We start from the raw sequence: 17,036 nt of genomic DNA, 5'->3' as shown, positions 1-17,036 counted from the left end.
TCTTTGCTCCAATGGAGCCTTGGCTGCGGGAGGGGAAGAGAGAGACAGAGAGGAAAGCGCGGCGGAGGGGTGGAGAAACAAATGGGCGCTTCTCCTGTGTGCCCTGGCCGGGAATCGAACCCGGGTCCTCCGCACGCTAGGCCGACGCTCTACCGCTGAGCCAACCCGGCCAGGGCCTGTATTGAATTATTTTAAAGCTTCTTCATTGTTATACAAAAATTATTATCAAAATCAACATAGTAACATTCTGAATGATATCACTAAGAACCCTCTATTCATTCTCTTTTTTTTTTTGTTGTTTGTATTTTTTCTGAAGCTGGAAATGGGGAGAGACAGTCAGACAGACTCCCGCATGAGCCCGACCAGGATCCACCCGGCACGCCCACCAGGGGCGACGCTCTGCCCACCAGGGGGCGATGCTCTGCCCCTCCGGGGTGTTGCTCTGCCGCGACCAGAGCCACTCTAGCGCCTGGGGCAGAGGCCAAGGAGCCATCCCCAGCGCCCGGGGCCATCTTTGCTCCAATGGAGCCTTGGCTGCGGGAGGGGAAGAGAGACAGAGAGGAAGGAGGGGGTGGGGGTGGAGAAGCAAATGGGCGCTTCTCCTATGTGCCCTGGCCGGGAATCGAACCCGGGTCCCCCGCACGCCAGGCCGATGCTCTACCACTGAGCCAACCGGCCAGGGCCTATTCATTCTCTTGACTGAGGTAATACCAACCACTGGTGCTTCAGGAGAAGCATTTTTCAGTTAGAAAATATAAAATTAACTTGATGTGAGTTGTTTGGGAACAGAATCCAAAGAACAAGGGCCCCAAGTCTGGGCTCTGCTTCCACAGACCCACAAGCATGGGGGCCTACCTGCTGGAGGCAGCACTTACCTTGTCTTTGAGGTCCTTTTCCTCCACACTCCGCACGTCCTGGATTGTAGTAAGGATGACAGGGTCTAGCATAGGCTGCCAAAAAAAAAAAAAAAAGCGCTACCTTAATAAAAATCCTGAAACTGTCCTAAAAATAAAAAGGAGATACTTCTTCATTCATATTTCACAAAGGAGAGAGTGCAAGCCACCACTATGTCGCCAATATCATTACAAGCAAAACTTTAACTAATTTTCTGCCTTAGCTTCTTTAATATCATATGGGTGCAATCCCTGTAATTAGTATCTAAGAAAGGTAATTTTAAAGAGCAACCAGGCCCTGGCTGGTTGGATCAGCAGTAGACTGTTGGCCTGGCGTGTTGATGTCCTGGGTTCGATTCCCAGCCAGGGCACACAGGAGAAGCGCCCATCTGCTTCTCCACCCTTCCTCATCTCCTTCCTCTCTGTCTCTCTCTTCCCCACCTGCAGCCAAGGCTCCCCTGTAGCAAAAGTTGGCCCAGGCGCTGAGGATGGCTCCATGGCCTCCACCTCAGGCTCTAGAATGGCTCTGGTTGCAACCGAGCAACACCCCAGATGGGCAGAGCATTGCCTCCTGGTGGGCATGCCAGGTGGATCCTGGTCCGGCATATGCAGGAGACTAACTGCCTCTCTGCTTCTAACTTCTAACTACAAAATAATAATAAAATAAATAAATAAATAAAGAACAATCAAAGAAACATGGACTAACTTTTAAACAGTAAGCATGAGTATGTTTTATTTTTGTAATATGGTAACATTTTGCATTTGATTTAAAAAAATAAATATAAGCACTGGCCAGGAAAAATATGCTGTTATATGTACTACCTTTGCTTGCTGATATAAATGAGGCCCATAGATGAGACTCATACAACACACTGCTCCAGGATGGAAGCATAGGCAGACAACTGAACCTAAACAGCACATGAGAAGTAGTCAAACTTTAGCTAGATCTAAATGATCACTTCCACCCAAGTAAAATAACTTTTAAAACTTATCTGGTGATAAGAGAAGATGAACAATGTTTGGCTGTCAAAGCCAAGAAGACATCAGCAATGAATTAAAATGACATCAGGCAATGACCCAAATAAAAATTCTTCATTTGCACTTACACTGATTGTACAGTGAGGACTGAGGGCTGTTAGGGGAAAAGGCAAGCCGCACTGTTCTTGTCGGCACATGCCAGCCCTGCTTCTCACCGCAACCCTGTGAGACACGCATGCTTCTCATCACCATGATACAGGTAAAGAAGCCAAGGCACAAACGTTATGTAAGTCTTCCAAAGCTACACAAGTAGCAAATGGTAGAGACAATCGTTAATTTACGGCAAGTAACATGGTATGAATCTGGTATAAATTTATTGCTGAATAAATTTAAGGCTGGGTAGTTTGACATAATTATAATAAAAGTAAAGTTACATATATTTTGGCTGGAAATTCACATACATTTTTACTCTTTTTAAAGTACACTGTGCTTATAATATAAAACCTGAAATTTCTAAAGAACTTATTATTAATTAGTGCCTGGCTGTTATGAAAAAGCCAATTAGCCTGACCTGTGGTGGCGCAGTGGATAAAGTGTTGACCTGGAATGATGAGGTCGCTGGTTCAAAACCCTGGGCTTGCCTGGTCAAGGCACATACAAGAAGCAACTACTATGAATTAATGCTTCCTGCTCCTTCCCCACCCTTTCTCCCTTTCTCTCTCCCTCTCTCTCTTCTCTCTCTAAAACCAGTAAAATAAAATCTAAAAATAAAAAGAAAAAGCCAATTATTAAATTATTGGAGTCAAATCATTCTACCTCCTTGTGTCTTAGTGTTTCAGCTACAAAACTAGAGATTATATTTATACGCTTAATAAGTTAAATTGGAAGAACACTAGATGTTTCTAAAGGGTTTAATATTCAGAATTAAGAAATATAGTCATTCTATTTCATGTAAAAATTTGCAGTATTACTTTGATACCTAAAGAAGACATTTAACATTGAGAAATGCCTTCCAGAACCTACTAAAAAACCCTATCTCCCTTGTTAAGTGGTCCTAAGTAAATTCGGTTTTATGTAGAAAGAAGGAATACTGCATACTAAACATTGCCCCCAAAGGATACTGTGCTTTTAAAATCATTTATAGTGATTTTAAAAGATCTCTGAAAGGTATAGGTTTCACACACTTTCTTATAAAGAAAATAATAAATTGAGGTATTTCAATGTGACATTTTATGCAGTAAAACTTGTTAATTGAAATTAAAAGGAAACAAGGGAGTCTAACAGGCCTTCAACATTACAAAACTGAACACTCATAGCTTTGAGTATTCTATGATCTGTTGACTTACAAAATGCAGAGGCAGGAAAGCAGAGAAGACAGATACGCTGCCATGCTGTTTTTCAGTAGTGGGAGACTTAGCTAGCAAATGAGCCCAACCGGGTTGCTCAACATCGATCTAATTTAATACATAATGGTACTGAATCCTTAAACCATCCTGTGAAAGGGGGTGGGATTTATGTAGCCTATTTTATAGACAAGAAAATAAAGAAAACTATATGTGCTATCATATATAAATTATATTTATAAAATGATAAATTAAAAAGGTAAATGACCTTAAATGTTAAGGTCTTTTAGACCTTAAATTATTATTTATCTTTCTTCTGATAATATTTTCACTAGAAGTTACTCTGGATTAGGCACAATTCTGAACAAACCCGATAAAAATATAATTACTACTGTTTTATACCTTAGATCACCTTCTGAAGTAAATGTAAAATGGCCCAATCTTACCTGAACCACTGAGGAATTGAGGTACTCTGCACACACCCCTAAGGGCTGTACCAGTGCTGAGACTGCCTGAGAAAAGACAGTGAAGGTTAGAAACAAATGTGAGTGGGTGTTTTTCCTTGAACATTAAACAAATTCCTTTCAATATGTCAGAGAAAATTTTAAATAGTAGTTTGATCAAGTCATGAATAAGTAACTAGACAAACTATACTCTTGGATATAAAGAATCAATATAAAGATATCAATCCATTTAAATTATTATAAAAAGTTAATATAATTTAAATAATAATATGCCAATAAAACTTCCTTAGAAGACCAGATGAAATAATTTTGAAGTTCATATTATACAATACTAAAAATTTTTATTTGAAAAAGGAAAGAACAGTTAGGGAAGGAGTGAAATGTGCCTTTAAGAAAAAAAAAATTAAAGACTTCTATGAAGAAAATTATAAAACTTAACTAAAATATATACAAGAAGGTGAAATAAATGAGATACCATGTTCTTAAATGAAAAGAACCAGTACTGTAAAAATATAAATTTTCCATACACGTAAGTACAAATTTAACAATTTCAAACATGATCTCGGGGGGATTTTCTGCAGGAGAATCTAACATGTTGACTTCATGTTATTCACAAGAGTAAAAATATGAGAATGATAAAAAAATTTATAGAAAAGAATGATACTGGGGAGAACTGGCCTTGCCAATAATTAAAACAGTGGAGCAGTAGAGAAATGGCCAGAGAATGAATTGAACAAATGAATGACTGGATCTCAAGCCCAGGAATACACCCAGGTACACATGGGGTTGTGACCTATGATGAAGCCAGCAAATCAAACAGCAAAGAAAGATAAATTATTCATTAGAGGATTATACAACAATTAGTTACCCATCTGGAAGAAAATAAAATTGGATCTCTAGTTTACAAAACATATAAAAATAAATTTAAATAAATTTAAGAACTAAATTGTAAAAGTAAGACTATAAAATATAAAATGAAATGAGTGTTTTTATAACCTTGAGATGGGGAACATATTCCCCAAGCAAGTTATAAATCTTTTAAGCCATTAAGAAAGATAATGACTACATAAAAATGTGAAGCTTCTGTGTAGCCATAAATAAAAATGAAAAGAAAAGAAAAAGAATGGGAGAAAAATTTTTACAAACACACCATAGTCATGGTTTAAATAAACCTACTGCAAAAAGAATTCCTGAACTTTACCAAAACAAACAAACAAACAAACCAAAAGAGACCTAAATAACTGGGTCATTTTACAGAAGAAATAGAAGTAGCCAATAATTGTATGACAAAAAGCTCAAATTCACAGAAAATCAGAGTATTACAAAGTAAATAATAAAATACTATTTCTTGTCCATCATACTGGAATATTAAAAATTGAAAATATTCAGCACTAATGAGAAGACTGGGAAATGACTTTGTGGGAAAAAGATTTAGCACTATCAATTATAATTTTAAAATGTAGTCTTTAACCCAGAATCCAATTTTCCAGGAATCTATCCTTCAGAAATGGTTGCTTATACACATAATGACAAATTTAAATAGAACAGTTTAACAATAATCCAACACTCATTGATAAGTGACTGCATCACAGTACAACATCTATAGGAATACAATGGGGCCATTAACAACACTGATAGTACTAATCTGGAAAGATGTCCATGATATAATGTTAAATAAAAATATGCTAGTAGGTATAGCTTGATTATAATTTAGTCTTAAATGGAGAAAGAACACGCAATGCTATACTCTATGCAAATTAAAAAAACAATTCAAAAAGGCTAAGCATAAAATGATAACTATTTTCTAGAAGGCAGGTGAATTTGTGTGGGTAGGGGGTAGAGTAGAGGAAAGGCGATCATTTCTTACTTTGTACAGGTATTTTTAACTGATAGATTGTGAATGATTTTTCCTCCAGTATTTTTCAAATTCAAAAATATGTAACATGACTGTAGAAGGAATCAGTTACTTGTACTCCTATCTTATCATATGGCCTAAATTTATTCTGGGACATAGTCAACTTCTTTACTGGTCAGAAATCAGGAATTTATTGTGAAATTTTCATCATACTTATTAGTGTCTTGATTTTGAAATCTTTCTCCTGGGCCTGAATTTTACCATCCTTCAATACAACCTAAACAACGTCATTCTACATCAATGCAACAAACAAAACAATTGTTCTAAAAAATGGTCTGAACTGCGGGAAAAACCCTGGGGGAATCTTTAAGACATTTGAAAGTAATGAGAATAAGCCCAGATTCATCCAAGTAGAGCAGAAACTCTGGGCTTCTCTGTACCTGTTTTTTTAAATAAATTAACTATGTAAGAAATGACTGAGTGTTTAAACCTTTTTCAAGAATAAAGTTAATTTCTGGTATCACCCAATGAGCAATCTTTAGGAACAAAGAAGTTTGATAAAACCCTGTATCTGAACAGGTTTTTGTTTTATTTTGCTTTTTAAAATCACTGCCTATTGTTTTCTGGGTCAATAAAGTCATTTCTAACATACTTGATCCATTCAATGGGGATCAAAACAGCAGCCTAATAACCTAGTTAACATTCAGGGAAGTTGGAAAAGGCTTTCTGACCAGTGTCAGTGGAAGTATTTATGATCTGGCAGACATCTGATCTTTATGAATAAACAGTGAAAGGTTCAGTCTATTATTGATGATACCATCGATCTCTCCTTGACTGCTATTACTTCCCTCATGCAAAGATTAGTCATGGTCCCACAGAAATATTGCTACTCTACCACAATTTGCATCACTTAGTATATTATTTTACCATGTCATTTCCTGCTCTGATCTATTTACAGTAGCTAGCACAATGGTGTATACAGGACAAGTACGTAAGTCATTTTTAGTTGAACATTTAATTACCTAGAGAACAGAATAAAGTGCTCTCAGTTACAAACAGGTCAACAGTCTGTGCAAAATTAAAAATTAAGTTCTTCCCTTAACCACAAAGTTAAATTTTTTTTGAGAAAATGAAGTTGACATGAAATAATAATGGTACCCCACCTGAAGGACGTTTCTCAGCTTCTGTAACAGCTCTCTGTTAGCTTTGAAACTTTGTAATACCAAAAAGCTTACTAAACAGCTTTAAAATGTTATTTGTGCCTGGTCCTATGAAATAAATTAATTTAACTGAGGCATAAAACTGTTATGTACACAATTTCTTGCCACATACACCAACTGTCCTTAAATAACAAGATAATTTCATGTAACCATTATAAATTAAGAGAAAAATACCATACACAAAGGGAAATTAGTGAAATAATAAAATGAAAACACCTATATTAAATTTGGTTATTATGATTAAGAGTAAACATTTCTGTGATTATCAGAATCATGGAAACTGCTTCTGTAAAGATTAAAATATAATTAATGTTTAATTTAATGTGTCTAAACCATGTCCTTTGGGTTACATACCAACATAAATATAAAGTGAACTTCCACATCAGGCACATAATAGTGGCTTAACTTACCCCAAGTTCTATATCTTCTGAACGGAGCTTGGCCTGGATTGCTGCAAATCCACCTAATTCTCCAAACTGAAAAAAGGTACAAATTCATTTAAAAATACTATACATTAATATTTTAAGCAAGGAACTAAGGCTAATATTCTACTCTATCAATGTGCTCTATACCAGGGATTACAGACTATAATTTTCATATAGCATCAGGGTGGTTAAAGCTTTTGTGGACCATTGGTTGAAAAACAGTACTCCATAGGACTGTTCGAGAGTCATCACATAGAGAATTCTAATGCTACTGTGACACAATGTAAGAAATGTGCTAAGTCTTAAGTTGATGTTCATGCGTATAAACATGAATAAAAAGAGGCAGGACCTATAAAAACTGTCTCCCTAGGAAAAAATTCTGATTATTCCCTTTAGTTGTCATTTACTTCAAATATCAAATTCTAGGACATATCATTAGAAAATAAAGAATAAATGTTACTAATAAAAGTTGTATACCTTATTTACCAAATCCACAACCCATCCATGAGGTTCCTATGAGAAAAGAAAATAGAAATTGAGATGGCTATATAAAAACTTCCCAATCAACCCTTATATTTTTTATTCTAAAAATGTAGAGGGAAAAAAGTATTAAAATTGAAAAATATTTTAAAAGGTTTTTTCAAATGTTTTTTAATGTGACTCTCTGACATAACAATATATAATTCTAGGATCTATAAGTCTGTATTATTATATTGCGCCTGTTGTTTATTATATGATAGTTTTTTTGTTTTCATATTTCCTCCACTATGCTGGAAGTTATAAATCATGTCTTATTACTCTTTATATATATTAAGAACAAGGGTTTTTTAATTTATATCTCCAAAACCTAGAATAATGTCAGATACAAAATAAATTTTCAATAAAATTTTTGAACTAAATCTCTACTTCTGCTAAAGCAATAGACAAATTTTTTATCTATTAAATGTACTTTTTCAACTGTCTCTTAAAAACCAAACACTGCTCGATCAAGGGATTATTTAAATTAAGTACTCCTTGTAGGAGTTCAAAAAATATTTTTATTTTTTATTTTTATTTTTTTTTGTATTTTTCTGAAGCTGGAAACGGGGAGAGACAGCCAGAGGACTCCCGCATGCGCCCGACCGGGATCCACCCGGCACGCCCACCAGGGGAGACGCTCTGCCCACCAGGGGGTGATGCTCTGCCCCTGGGGGGGGGGGGTCGCTGTTCCGCGACCAGAGCCAGTCTAGCGCCTGGGGCAGAGGCCAAGGAGCCATTCCCAGCGCCCGGGCCATCTTTGCTCCAATGGAGCCTTGGCTGCGGGAGGGGAAGAGAGAGACAGAGAGGAAGGAGGGGGGTGGGGGTGGAGAAGCAAATGGGCGCTTCTCCTATGTGCCCTGGCCGGAAATCGAACCCGGGTCCCCCGCATGCCAGGCCGACGCTCTACCGCTGAGCCAACTGGCCAGGGCCCAAAAAATATTTTTAAACGATATTGGTTCTGTGCTTGAAAAAATAAAAGTTAATGCTTACGGAGTTTAAAAAAATAGTATGTGAGACTACTAGATTATTTTGCTAGGTATAATTAGTCATTTCAAATGATTTCAAATGTTCTAGTCTCTCAAACATCTCTAGGAAACTGGGACAGCCATTAAAATGAGGTTCTGAAAATTCAATACATAGGGCACTCATGTTATGCAGTATTTCTCATTTCACTAAACATAATTTCATATCTGTAATACTCTATGATTTTAACAGCTATGGAAAAATATATAATATATAAAAAAAAGGTTAGCTGTTTTATGAGCCATATAGAATACTTGTCATTTTTCATAGACTGTTTTAATCCTCCCCTGCAAACTGTTATTTTTACAGTACAGAAAATCTTTTTCAAAACATTTCTCTATAAAAAGATAAAAACAAAACTATGTTTACCTTTTGGAAAGTAGATACGGGTGAAATAGCAAACACATTTCCCTCTCCAAACACTTCTGCCCAATTCCTTTGAGACACTTTCATTCTGTTTTTAAAATGGTATTCATTATCAGGATTGAAAGCCTAGATACAAAGAGAACAAAGAAACATTATTATCTATTTCTATAGCAACACATATTAGCATTAGAAAAGATAAAAATATAGCCTTGGAATCCCTCATTAATGGAATCTTTTAAGTATGCCCACAATGCATATATTTTAGCTGGTGCAGAGGAGCAAATGGATGAAGGGGTGATCTCCTGCTCAATATTTGCTGTGCGGGAAGAGAAGGCGGCAAAGGGACAAGAGGTATGATTCGAGCAGAGGGATGCTGATATCCCAGATGTCCGAGGGCTGCACAGGTAGAGCTGGGCAGAAAGGCATTCAAGACAGAAGTCAGGCGGAAAAACATGAGCACCTGTTCTTCATGTGCGACTGTTACTAGTTGGGGGAAAAGGCCAGAAAGCAAACTACATGAACACCCTAGGTGAAAGTCCTTATGATGCAAATAATCAGGAAGATGGAGGGAAAGCTATTTAATCAGTGTAAGAACTGAAAAAGCTACTAAAAGTAAAAACAGAATGGTTGCTTTGTTTTAAAAAAAGGAAGGACCCTAACTGCTAAGTTAATATCTTTAATGATATTAACATTGCCACTCATTAAGTACCAGAGGATAGTAGGTGTTTCAAAGAAAATCAAAACAAACCATTTCATATTTTGGAGATACTATACCATTGAAAGCACACCCAGGAGACCAATGGGAATTGGATCTTGTTTTATTCTCTCTGCAACCAGTTCTATTAATAGCATCAACATGTTGTAGATTCCTTCATGAATTTCAGTACCCCACTTGTGAACAGCACTTGATGTCAGAAGCTATAAAAACATAAAGGACAGTTTAGACCAGAGGTCCCCAAACTTTTTACACAGGGGGCCAGTTCACTGTCCCTCAGACTGTTGGAGGGCCAGACTATAAAAATACTATGAACAAATCCCTTTGCACACTGCACATATTTTAAAGTAAAAAAACAAAACGGGAACAAATACAATATTTAAAATAAAGAACAAGTAAATTTAAATCAACAAACTGACCAGTATTTCAATGGGAACTATGCTCCTCTCACTGACCACCAATGAAAGAGGTGCCCCTTCTGGAAGTGCGGCGGGGGCCGGATAAATGGTCTCAGGGGGCCACATGCAGCCTGCGGGCTGTAGTTTGGGGACTCCTGGTTTAGACAGTGGTAGTCAACCTGGTCCCTACCGTCCACGAGTGGGCATTCCAGTTTTCATGGTGGGTGGTAGCGGAGCAACCAAAGTATAAATAAAAAGATAGATTTAACTATAGTAAGTTATTTTATAAAGATGTATTCTGCCAAACAGCAAAAATCCAACATAAAGTACTTCGTAAATAATTATTATTATATGCTTTAACTTGCTGTAACTCTGCTTTATAAATTTTATAAAGTAAAGTTACTTCCCTACTTTATAAATCACCATTACTGTGGAAATGGTGGGCGGTTAAAAAATTTTACTACTAACAGAGAAACAAAAGTGGGTGGTAGGTATAAAAAGGTTGACTACCCCTGGTTTAGTCTAACTTGAAAAAGAAAAAAAGTGTATAGTTTACCAGTTCAGTCTCAAATAATCAGAAGATTATAATTATAATACTTAGTTTTATGCAGATGACTTTCTTTAAAAGACCCATAGCTGGCCCTGGCCGGTTGGCTCAGTGGTAGAGCGTCGGCCTGGCGTGCAGAAGTCCCGGGTTCGATTCCCAGCCAGGGCACACAGGAGAAGTGCCCATCTGCTTCTCCACCCCTCCCCTTCTCCTTCCTCTCTGTCTCTCTCTTCCCCTCCCGCAGCCGAGGCTCCATTGGAGCAAAGATGGCCCAGGCGCTGGGTATGGCTCCTTGGCCTCTGCTCCAGGCGCTAGAGTGGCTCTGGTTGCAACAGAGCGATGCCCTGGAGGGGCAGAGCATCACCTCCTGGTGGGCAGAGCGTCGCCCCTGGTGGGCGTGCCGGGTGGATCCCGGTCGGGTGCATGCGGGAGTCTGTCTGACTGTCTCTCCCTGTTTCCAGTTTCAGAAAAATACAAAAAAAAAAAAAAGACCCATAGCTGTAGTCCATCTATTTGTTCATGTATTTCACAATCAACACTGAGTTTTGTTTTTGAACTTTAATTCCCTTACATTAAAGAAGTTAGTTTAAAAGGAAAATGTTATTTGCTCCTCCATGTTTCACTATTACTAGGGAAGGTTAAGTGGTACAGAGCAAATAAGAACCTGAGATCAGCTGGTACTATTGTCGTCTAGCTGTGTGACCCTGGGCAAATTTACCTAATAAGTTCTCAAAGGCTCAATTTTCTCATCTCTAGAGAGGCAAAATTCCTACTGACTTTACAGCGATGTTACAAGTATCAAAAGATATAATAAATGTGAAAGTATTTTATAAATACTAAAGTGTTATTAATATATCTTTGCTATCACCATTAACTTATAATCCTAGAATTTAAGAAATAATGCTATTTTTCATGGATTCTAACATACACATTCTTTTCATTTTTTTTTTTTTAACTCAAAATAAGACTGCATCTTCCTACTTGTTGACCAGATGATAGCAGGACTCTGAGTGTGGAATTTTTTTTTAGAAATACCTTACCAATTTATTTTGCTTGTACTTTTCTTTTTGGTATGTATAAAAGTAGTATTCAATTAAAAAAAAGTTTAAGTATATCTAAAATAGCTCTAAGTGATAAAGCACTGTTACATTGTTTACTATGCAGCTATTTTTCTTAAATATAAGCATAAAATATAAAACAAGGAAGCATCTTATACTCAGGATCTTAGATTTGTTAAAAATAGGGAACAGACACATAGATGAATCTAAAATCATCATCACTGAATTTCCCCAATCCTCAGTTTTCTATTCTTTGGGGAAGACTAATTCAGTAACAATGGCTAGAACAGGGAATTAGAAATCAAAGGTTTTCACTTAATAAAATAATGGCAAACTAATATGGTGGTTTCATATTTTCATAATATTGCCCTTCAGAGGGAAAAAAAAGTACAATAAAAATTTCATCTTGGCCACATTAAGAAGCTCTTAACAAGAGCTCAAACTTCTTTAGCTGCAGAGAAAACTTCGGTTCCAGATTTTCTAAATACCAATTAGCCACACTATTTGCTCAAATGAGCAATAACCATAAGACTGATTTTTATACAAGCCAATGAATTACTATTGTTTGCAGGAGGTTTAAAAAATTTTTTTGCCTGCCTATATTATCTTCCTATATTTAAAAGTTAAAGCAAAATGAAGTACAGACGAACATTTAAGAAGCTTCATGGTGGCCCTGGCTGGTTGGCTCAGTGGTGGAGAGTTGGCCCAGTGTGTGGAAGTCACGGGTTCGATTCCCAGTCAGGGCACACAGGAGAAGTGCCCATCTGCTTCTCCACCCTCCCCCTCTCCTTTCTCTCTCTCTCTCTCTCTTCCCCTCCCACAGCCAAGGCTCCACTGGAGCAAAGTTGGCCCGGGCACTGAGAACCACTCCATGGCCTCCACCTCAGCTGCTAGAATGGCTCTGGTTGCAATGGAGCAATGCCTAGATGGGCAGAGCATCGCCCTCTGGTGGGCATGCTGGGTGGATCCTGGTCGGGCGCATGTGGAAGTCTGTCTCTCTGTTTCTCACTTCGGAAAAATACAAAAAAAAAAAAAAAAAAGAAGCACCATAGCACCATGGTGACAACAACAAAAAAAGAAGGTAGATTAAGCACCACTCCCTCTGTTGCCCTCACACTGATTTAGTTTTTAATTTCAAAATTGAGTTCTGTCTTCCAAAAGAGATGGGGAAGGACAGTCATACCTGGTGGGGGAGATGCACACATGGTTTAACCATAACTATGCACTATGATCACACCTAGATTTCCCCCCCTGCCTGTATATACCAGTAAAGATTGAGGCTGGCCAGGAAGTGAAAGGTAAAGAAAGGAGAAATGACAACAAAGCTCCTTATATGCATCTTATTCATATAAGTGCTTAATTACTTATGCCCTTCTAAGAAAATCTGAGGCAGTTTGTAAGAAAAACCTAGAGAAGGGGGTAGCAGTAGAGTCATCATAACCAGAAAACACAAGTAAGAAAACAAATACCAATTACATAAAATACTACTGAGTTTTCTGGCAGCCAAGTCTAAAAGCACAGAGAATTCTGTAGCTCTTCTGATTTAATAAAAGAAAGTATGCCTTATTGATGAGGAGGATAATATTTTTAAGTTCTAAACACTAAGGGAATTTAACAAGCATTTTTATATAAACAACCATGAACAATATAATGCAGGGTACCTTTGTACTCAGTTTTACAGAAAACCTCCCAAATACCCCTTGACCATTTATTACATGATCACCAACAGCTGAGGGCATAATATAAAACAATTCTCTGAAGCATCTCTGTATAGAGTTAGAGTATTACATTCCAAAAATACAACTTGCTGGTGAAATGACAGGAGCATCTAAATCTGAAGATCATCAACCTAAAGGTTCTTTCCTTACACTAATAAAGCCTTTTCCATGACTGAATAAACTTGCGTTTTCTTTCTTTGTAAATTTATGCATACATTATATGTCTCACAGTTTGTTACATTATAAAAATTCTATTTAAAAAGCTACTCTAATTCTTAACAAAAGTCTTAAACATTTAAAATAAAATAATTTTTTAAAAGATTTTATTTATTAATTTTTGAGAGGAGAGAGAGAGAGAGAGAGAAAGAAAGAGGGAGAGAGAGAAAGAAGGGGGAAGGAGCAGAAAGCATCAATTCCCATATGTGTCTTGACCAAGCCAGCCCAGGGTTTTGAACTGGCGACCTCAGCATTCTAGGTCAACGCTTTATCCACTGAGCCACTGTAAGTCAGGCCTAAAATAAAATAATTTTATACTACAAATTGGTTTATGAATTAATCAAAAATAAAGATAAATTCTCAATTCCACATAATCCCTTCCCAAATGACAATTTAAAAAGATTTTATCCCTTTTTTCCAAAGATGAAGCTATTTTTGTTCCTATAATCACTTTTGTTACTTTTTAAGCTTTGACTCAAAGGGGATGCTATCTGTCAAGATGCAAATGAGAATAACAGTTTGCAAATGAACAGTTTATTTAACTGGGTTTTAAGAAAAGCACAAACTTCACCCATCTGTAGTTCTAGTGACTTCCTTGCATATGAGACAAAAATGGATGTCAAAACCCAGAAGTATAAGACAGCAGGAGACTCATCTATTCATTCAACAAAGATTATTGAGTTCTTTCCTTAAGCTAGGCACTAGCTATTTTCACAACAGTCTATGACATTGTCCCTGTTCTTGTGGGAATTCATATTTTGAAAAGGTAATCTTGCTTAAGGCAGAAACACAAGTCCTGTGGATCTCTTATCCTGAAGGTTAAGAAAAACTTGTTTTCCAAGAGATGTGGCCAGAAGAGGAGCAAGTACATACATCATTACTCTAGCCTGGACAGAAATGCTTGCCATCGAATGTCATTTTGCCAGTAAGAATACTCAAGCTAGTCAAACTTTCTGTAGTTTGAAACATCTGCTTCTGTCTCAGTAGAATAAGTATAAAATGGCTTGTATTTTGATAAACATTATCTTTCTAAGTGCCACAATCCTTAGTTTAGTACGATGTCTAATTTCCTAGTATAAAGTCTTAACCTTAACAATTAAATAGAAAAGCGATAGTCAAGACATGTGCAAACAATTAAATACGAAAGAAATAAATCATTCATAAGCCCCAAATTTACAGCTACTTTTATTCATATTAGAGGATTCCCTCAGTTGAACAAGATTCATAAACTGGTCTCACACATAAAAAACTAAAATAAAGACCCTGTTCCCTCACCCCTACCAGAAATCAGCTGAGCACATATTTCTTACCTTTTTAAATGCTTCAGGCATACACCTATCCATAAATCTTTTACAGTTCTCATCAGACTCAGAAAGACCTTAGTAAAATAAATAAAAAGATACGCCTTAGAATTTAGGTAGTTTGTAGAGACCATATGTATCATCCGAAATTCATACATCTGGAACTATTTATTATAGAAACCTTGATTCTTAAGGGGTTATTAAAATAAAAAAATATACATTCTAATGAAGGAACAGGCTGAGAAACAATCACAGTATTAATTTACTTAATAGCAATAAATTTGTTAATATTTACTCATTATTAACATATACTTAATAGTATAATATGTGAATATTAATTAAAACTAATAAAATAGTTGAACTTATAGTTCTATATCAAAGTAACTTCAAATAATCTGATTAAATAACTAATAAAACACCAACAGCAACTACTTACTCAACATTATTTCTTAAATAGTTCTATAAAAACAAGTATTCACAATAAACGCCCAAAATCACTGTTCTTCCATAAAACAAACTGATGAATTCTGTGTAGTAAAATGCACAAAATTGTGCCTGGCATACAGTAAGTGAAAAAAACTTGCTAAATGAATGATTGCTGAACACATTTTCTTTTTTTCAGACCCACTGCCTAGCACAGTTCTACATCCTAATAGGCACTCAATAAATGCTGCTGCTGAAAAGCCGGTAATAAATGTACCAGAAAACTGCCTATTAGGCTTAAATCTAATCCTAGTGAAAACATTTCCTATTGATGTGCCTCATATTTAATCATGGTGGTAAACTATGCCCACTTTTAATGAAGGAGGGAAATCACAAAATGGTGGCCTGATTCTTATTTTACAATTGATTTCAATATGAAAACTAAATTATTTTCTCTTTAATATATAGTATAAAAGCTTCATCATTTTTACACCCATTTTCCCAACCTAGTGATATTTTATTACTCTATTAGTTTAATATTTATAAAGCACTTTAGACAGTGCCAAGCACTTAATAAGCACAGAATGTTTATTAAATATTACCCTTTTATCTTAAGGGGAAAAAAAGCCACTGAATTAAGATTTAAAGTTCTCCAAGTTTCTGTAAAAAAAGTTAATTTCAATTTCTATAAAACTTTTTCAATTATATTTTAAAGTACCTTGCACTCTACTGGAGCTAGATGAAAATGCTGATTTAATTCAAAGTTTTCATTCCACAGGGGATAAGCAAAGACAAAGAGAGCAAATGACCTAAGATTATACAGCTAGGCAATGAAGAGTTATTAAGATTAAAGTCAGGCCTCTTATTCAAAAAGGAAAAAAATAAAGCTGCTCATGTCCTGAAGTCTGAAAACTTACCAAGTCTTGCTAGGTAGGTAGATGCCAACAGGCATTTGCCTAGTGATTCTTCTCGCTTGTAAGGGATGGACCAATGATCAGTCAAAACACGGCTTTCCAGTTCATATAAGTTTGTTGTAGGGAATTCAATTCCTTCCCCTGAGCAGTTTCCATTTTCATCATTCTTCTGACAAAAAGGGATTATGGTAAAAAACAACAAAAAAGTGACTACTTAAAATTTTTTAAACAGAGAGCAGATACTGAATCAATGGTAGCTATTAATACCAATAGTGTGGATTCCACATTTCTTTCATCAAGAGTATCAAGTATTCTCAACTTTTATTATACTGCCATTCCTACTTCCTCAGGAGGCAAGCTTACCTCTTTCTTCAAAAATGAACTCTCTCACCACCCACACCTACAGACATCCTATCCTCCCCATTTTCTTTCACTGAAGGAATAAATATATTTCTCCAGAGTTATCTGTTGTCTTCATCTCTTCACCACCGACTTAGCCCTGACAATGTACCAGTGTGGATTCCAGAGTTCCTGACCTCCCCACAAAAGCTCTAGCTAAGGTCACCACTGAATTCTATCATTAAAACTAAAGAATACGTTTCAGTCCTTATCTTACTTTTAAGGAATATTTGACCTTCTGCCCTCTCCCTCTTCTTGATA

General features: G+C 36.4%; 1 protein-coding gene across 3 annotated transcripts in view; it reads right to left on the bottom strand.

Annotated features, from left to right (window-relative positions):
- USP24 (ubiquitin specific peptidase 24) overlaps positions 1 to 17,036 on the bottom strand; it is a 150,625-nt gene that overhangs the window by 95,521 nt on the left and 38,068 nt on the right. For 2 of the 3 annotated variants that reach the window (XM_066269088.1, XM_066269089.1), the window contains 8 exons: positions 16,380 to 16,545; positions 15,049 to 15,116; positions 9,861 to 10,004; positions 9,090 to 9,212; positions 7,656 to 7,691; positions 7,164 to 7,229; positions 3,661 to 3,726; positions 876 to 950 (listed from right to left, as the gene is read on the bottom strand). In XM_066269088.1, the coding sequence (XP_066125185.1) occupies positions 876 to 950; positions 3,661 to 3,726; positions 7,164 to 7,229; positions 7,656 to 7,691; positions 9,090 to 9,212; positions 9,861 to 10,004; positions 15,049 to 15,116; positions 16,380 to 16,545 (744 nt within the window). The remainder of the gene's footprint in view (positions 1 to 875; positions 951 to 3,660; positions 3,727 to 7,163; positions 7,230 to 7,655; positions 7,692 to 9,089; positions 9,213 to 9,860; positions 10,005 to 15,048; positions 15,117 to 16,379; positions 16,546 to 17,036) is intronic. The other variant, XM_066269090.1, reaches the window with a different exon arrangement.

The sequence above is a fragment of the Saccopteryx bilineata genome, chromosome 3 (genome assembly GCF_036850765.1).
Source record: "Saccopteryx bilineata isolate mSacBil1 chromosome 3, mSacBil1_pri_phased_curated, whole genome shotgun sequence".
Lineage (NCBI taxonomy): Eukaryota > Metazoa > Chordata > Mammalia > Chiroptera > Emballonuridae > Saccopteryx > Saccopteryx bilineata.
This window is presented reverse-complemented; position numbering and strand designations above follow the sequence as displayed.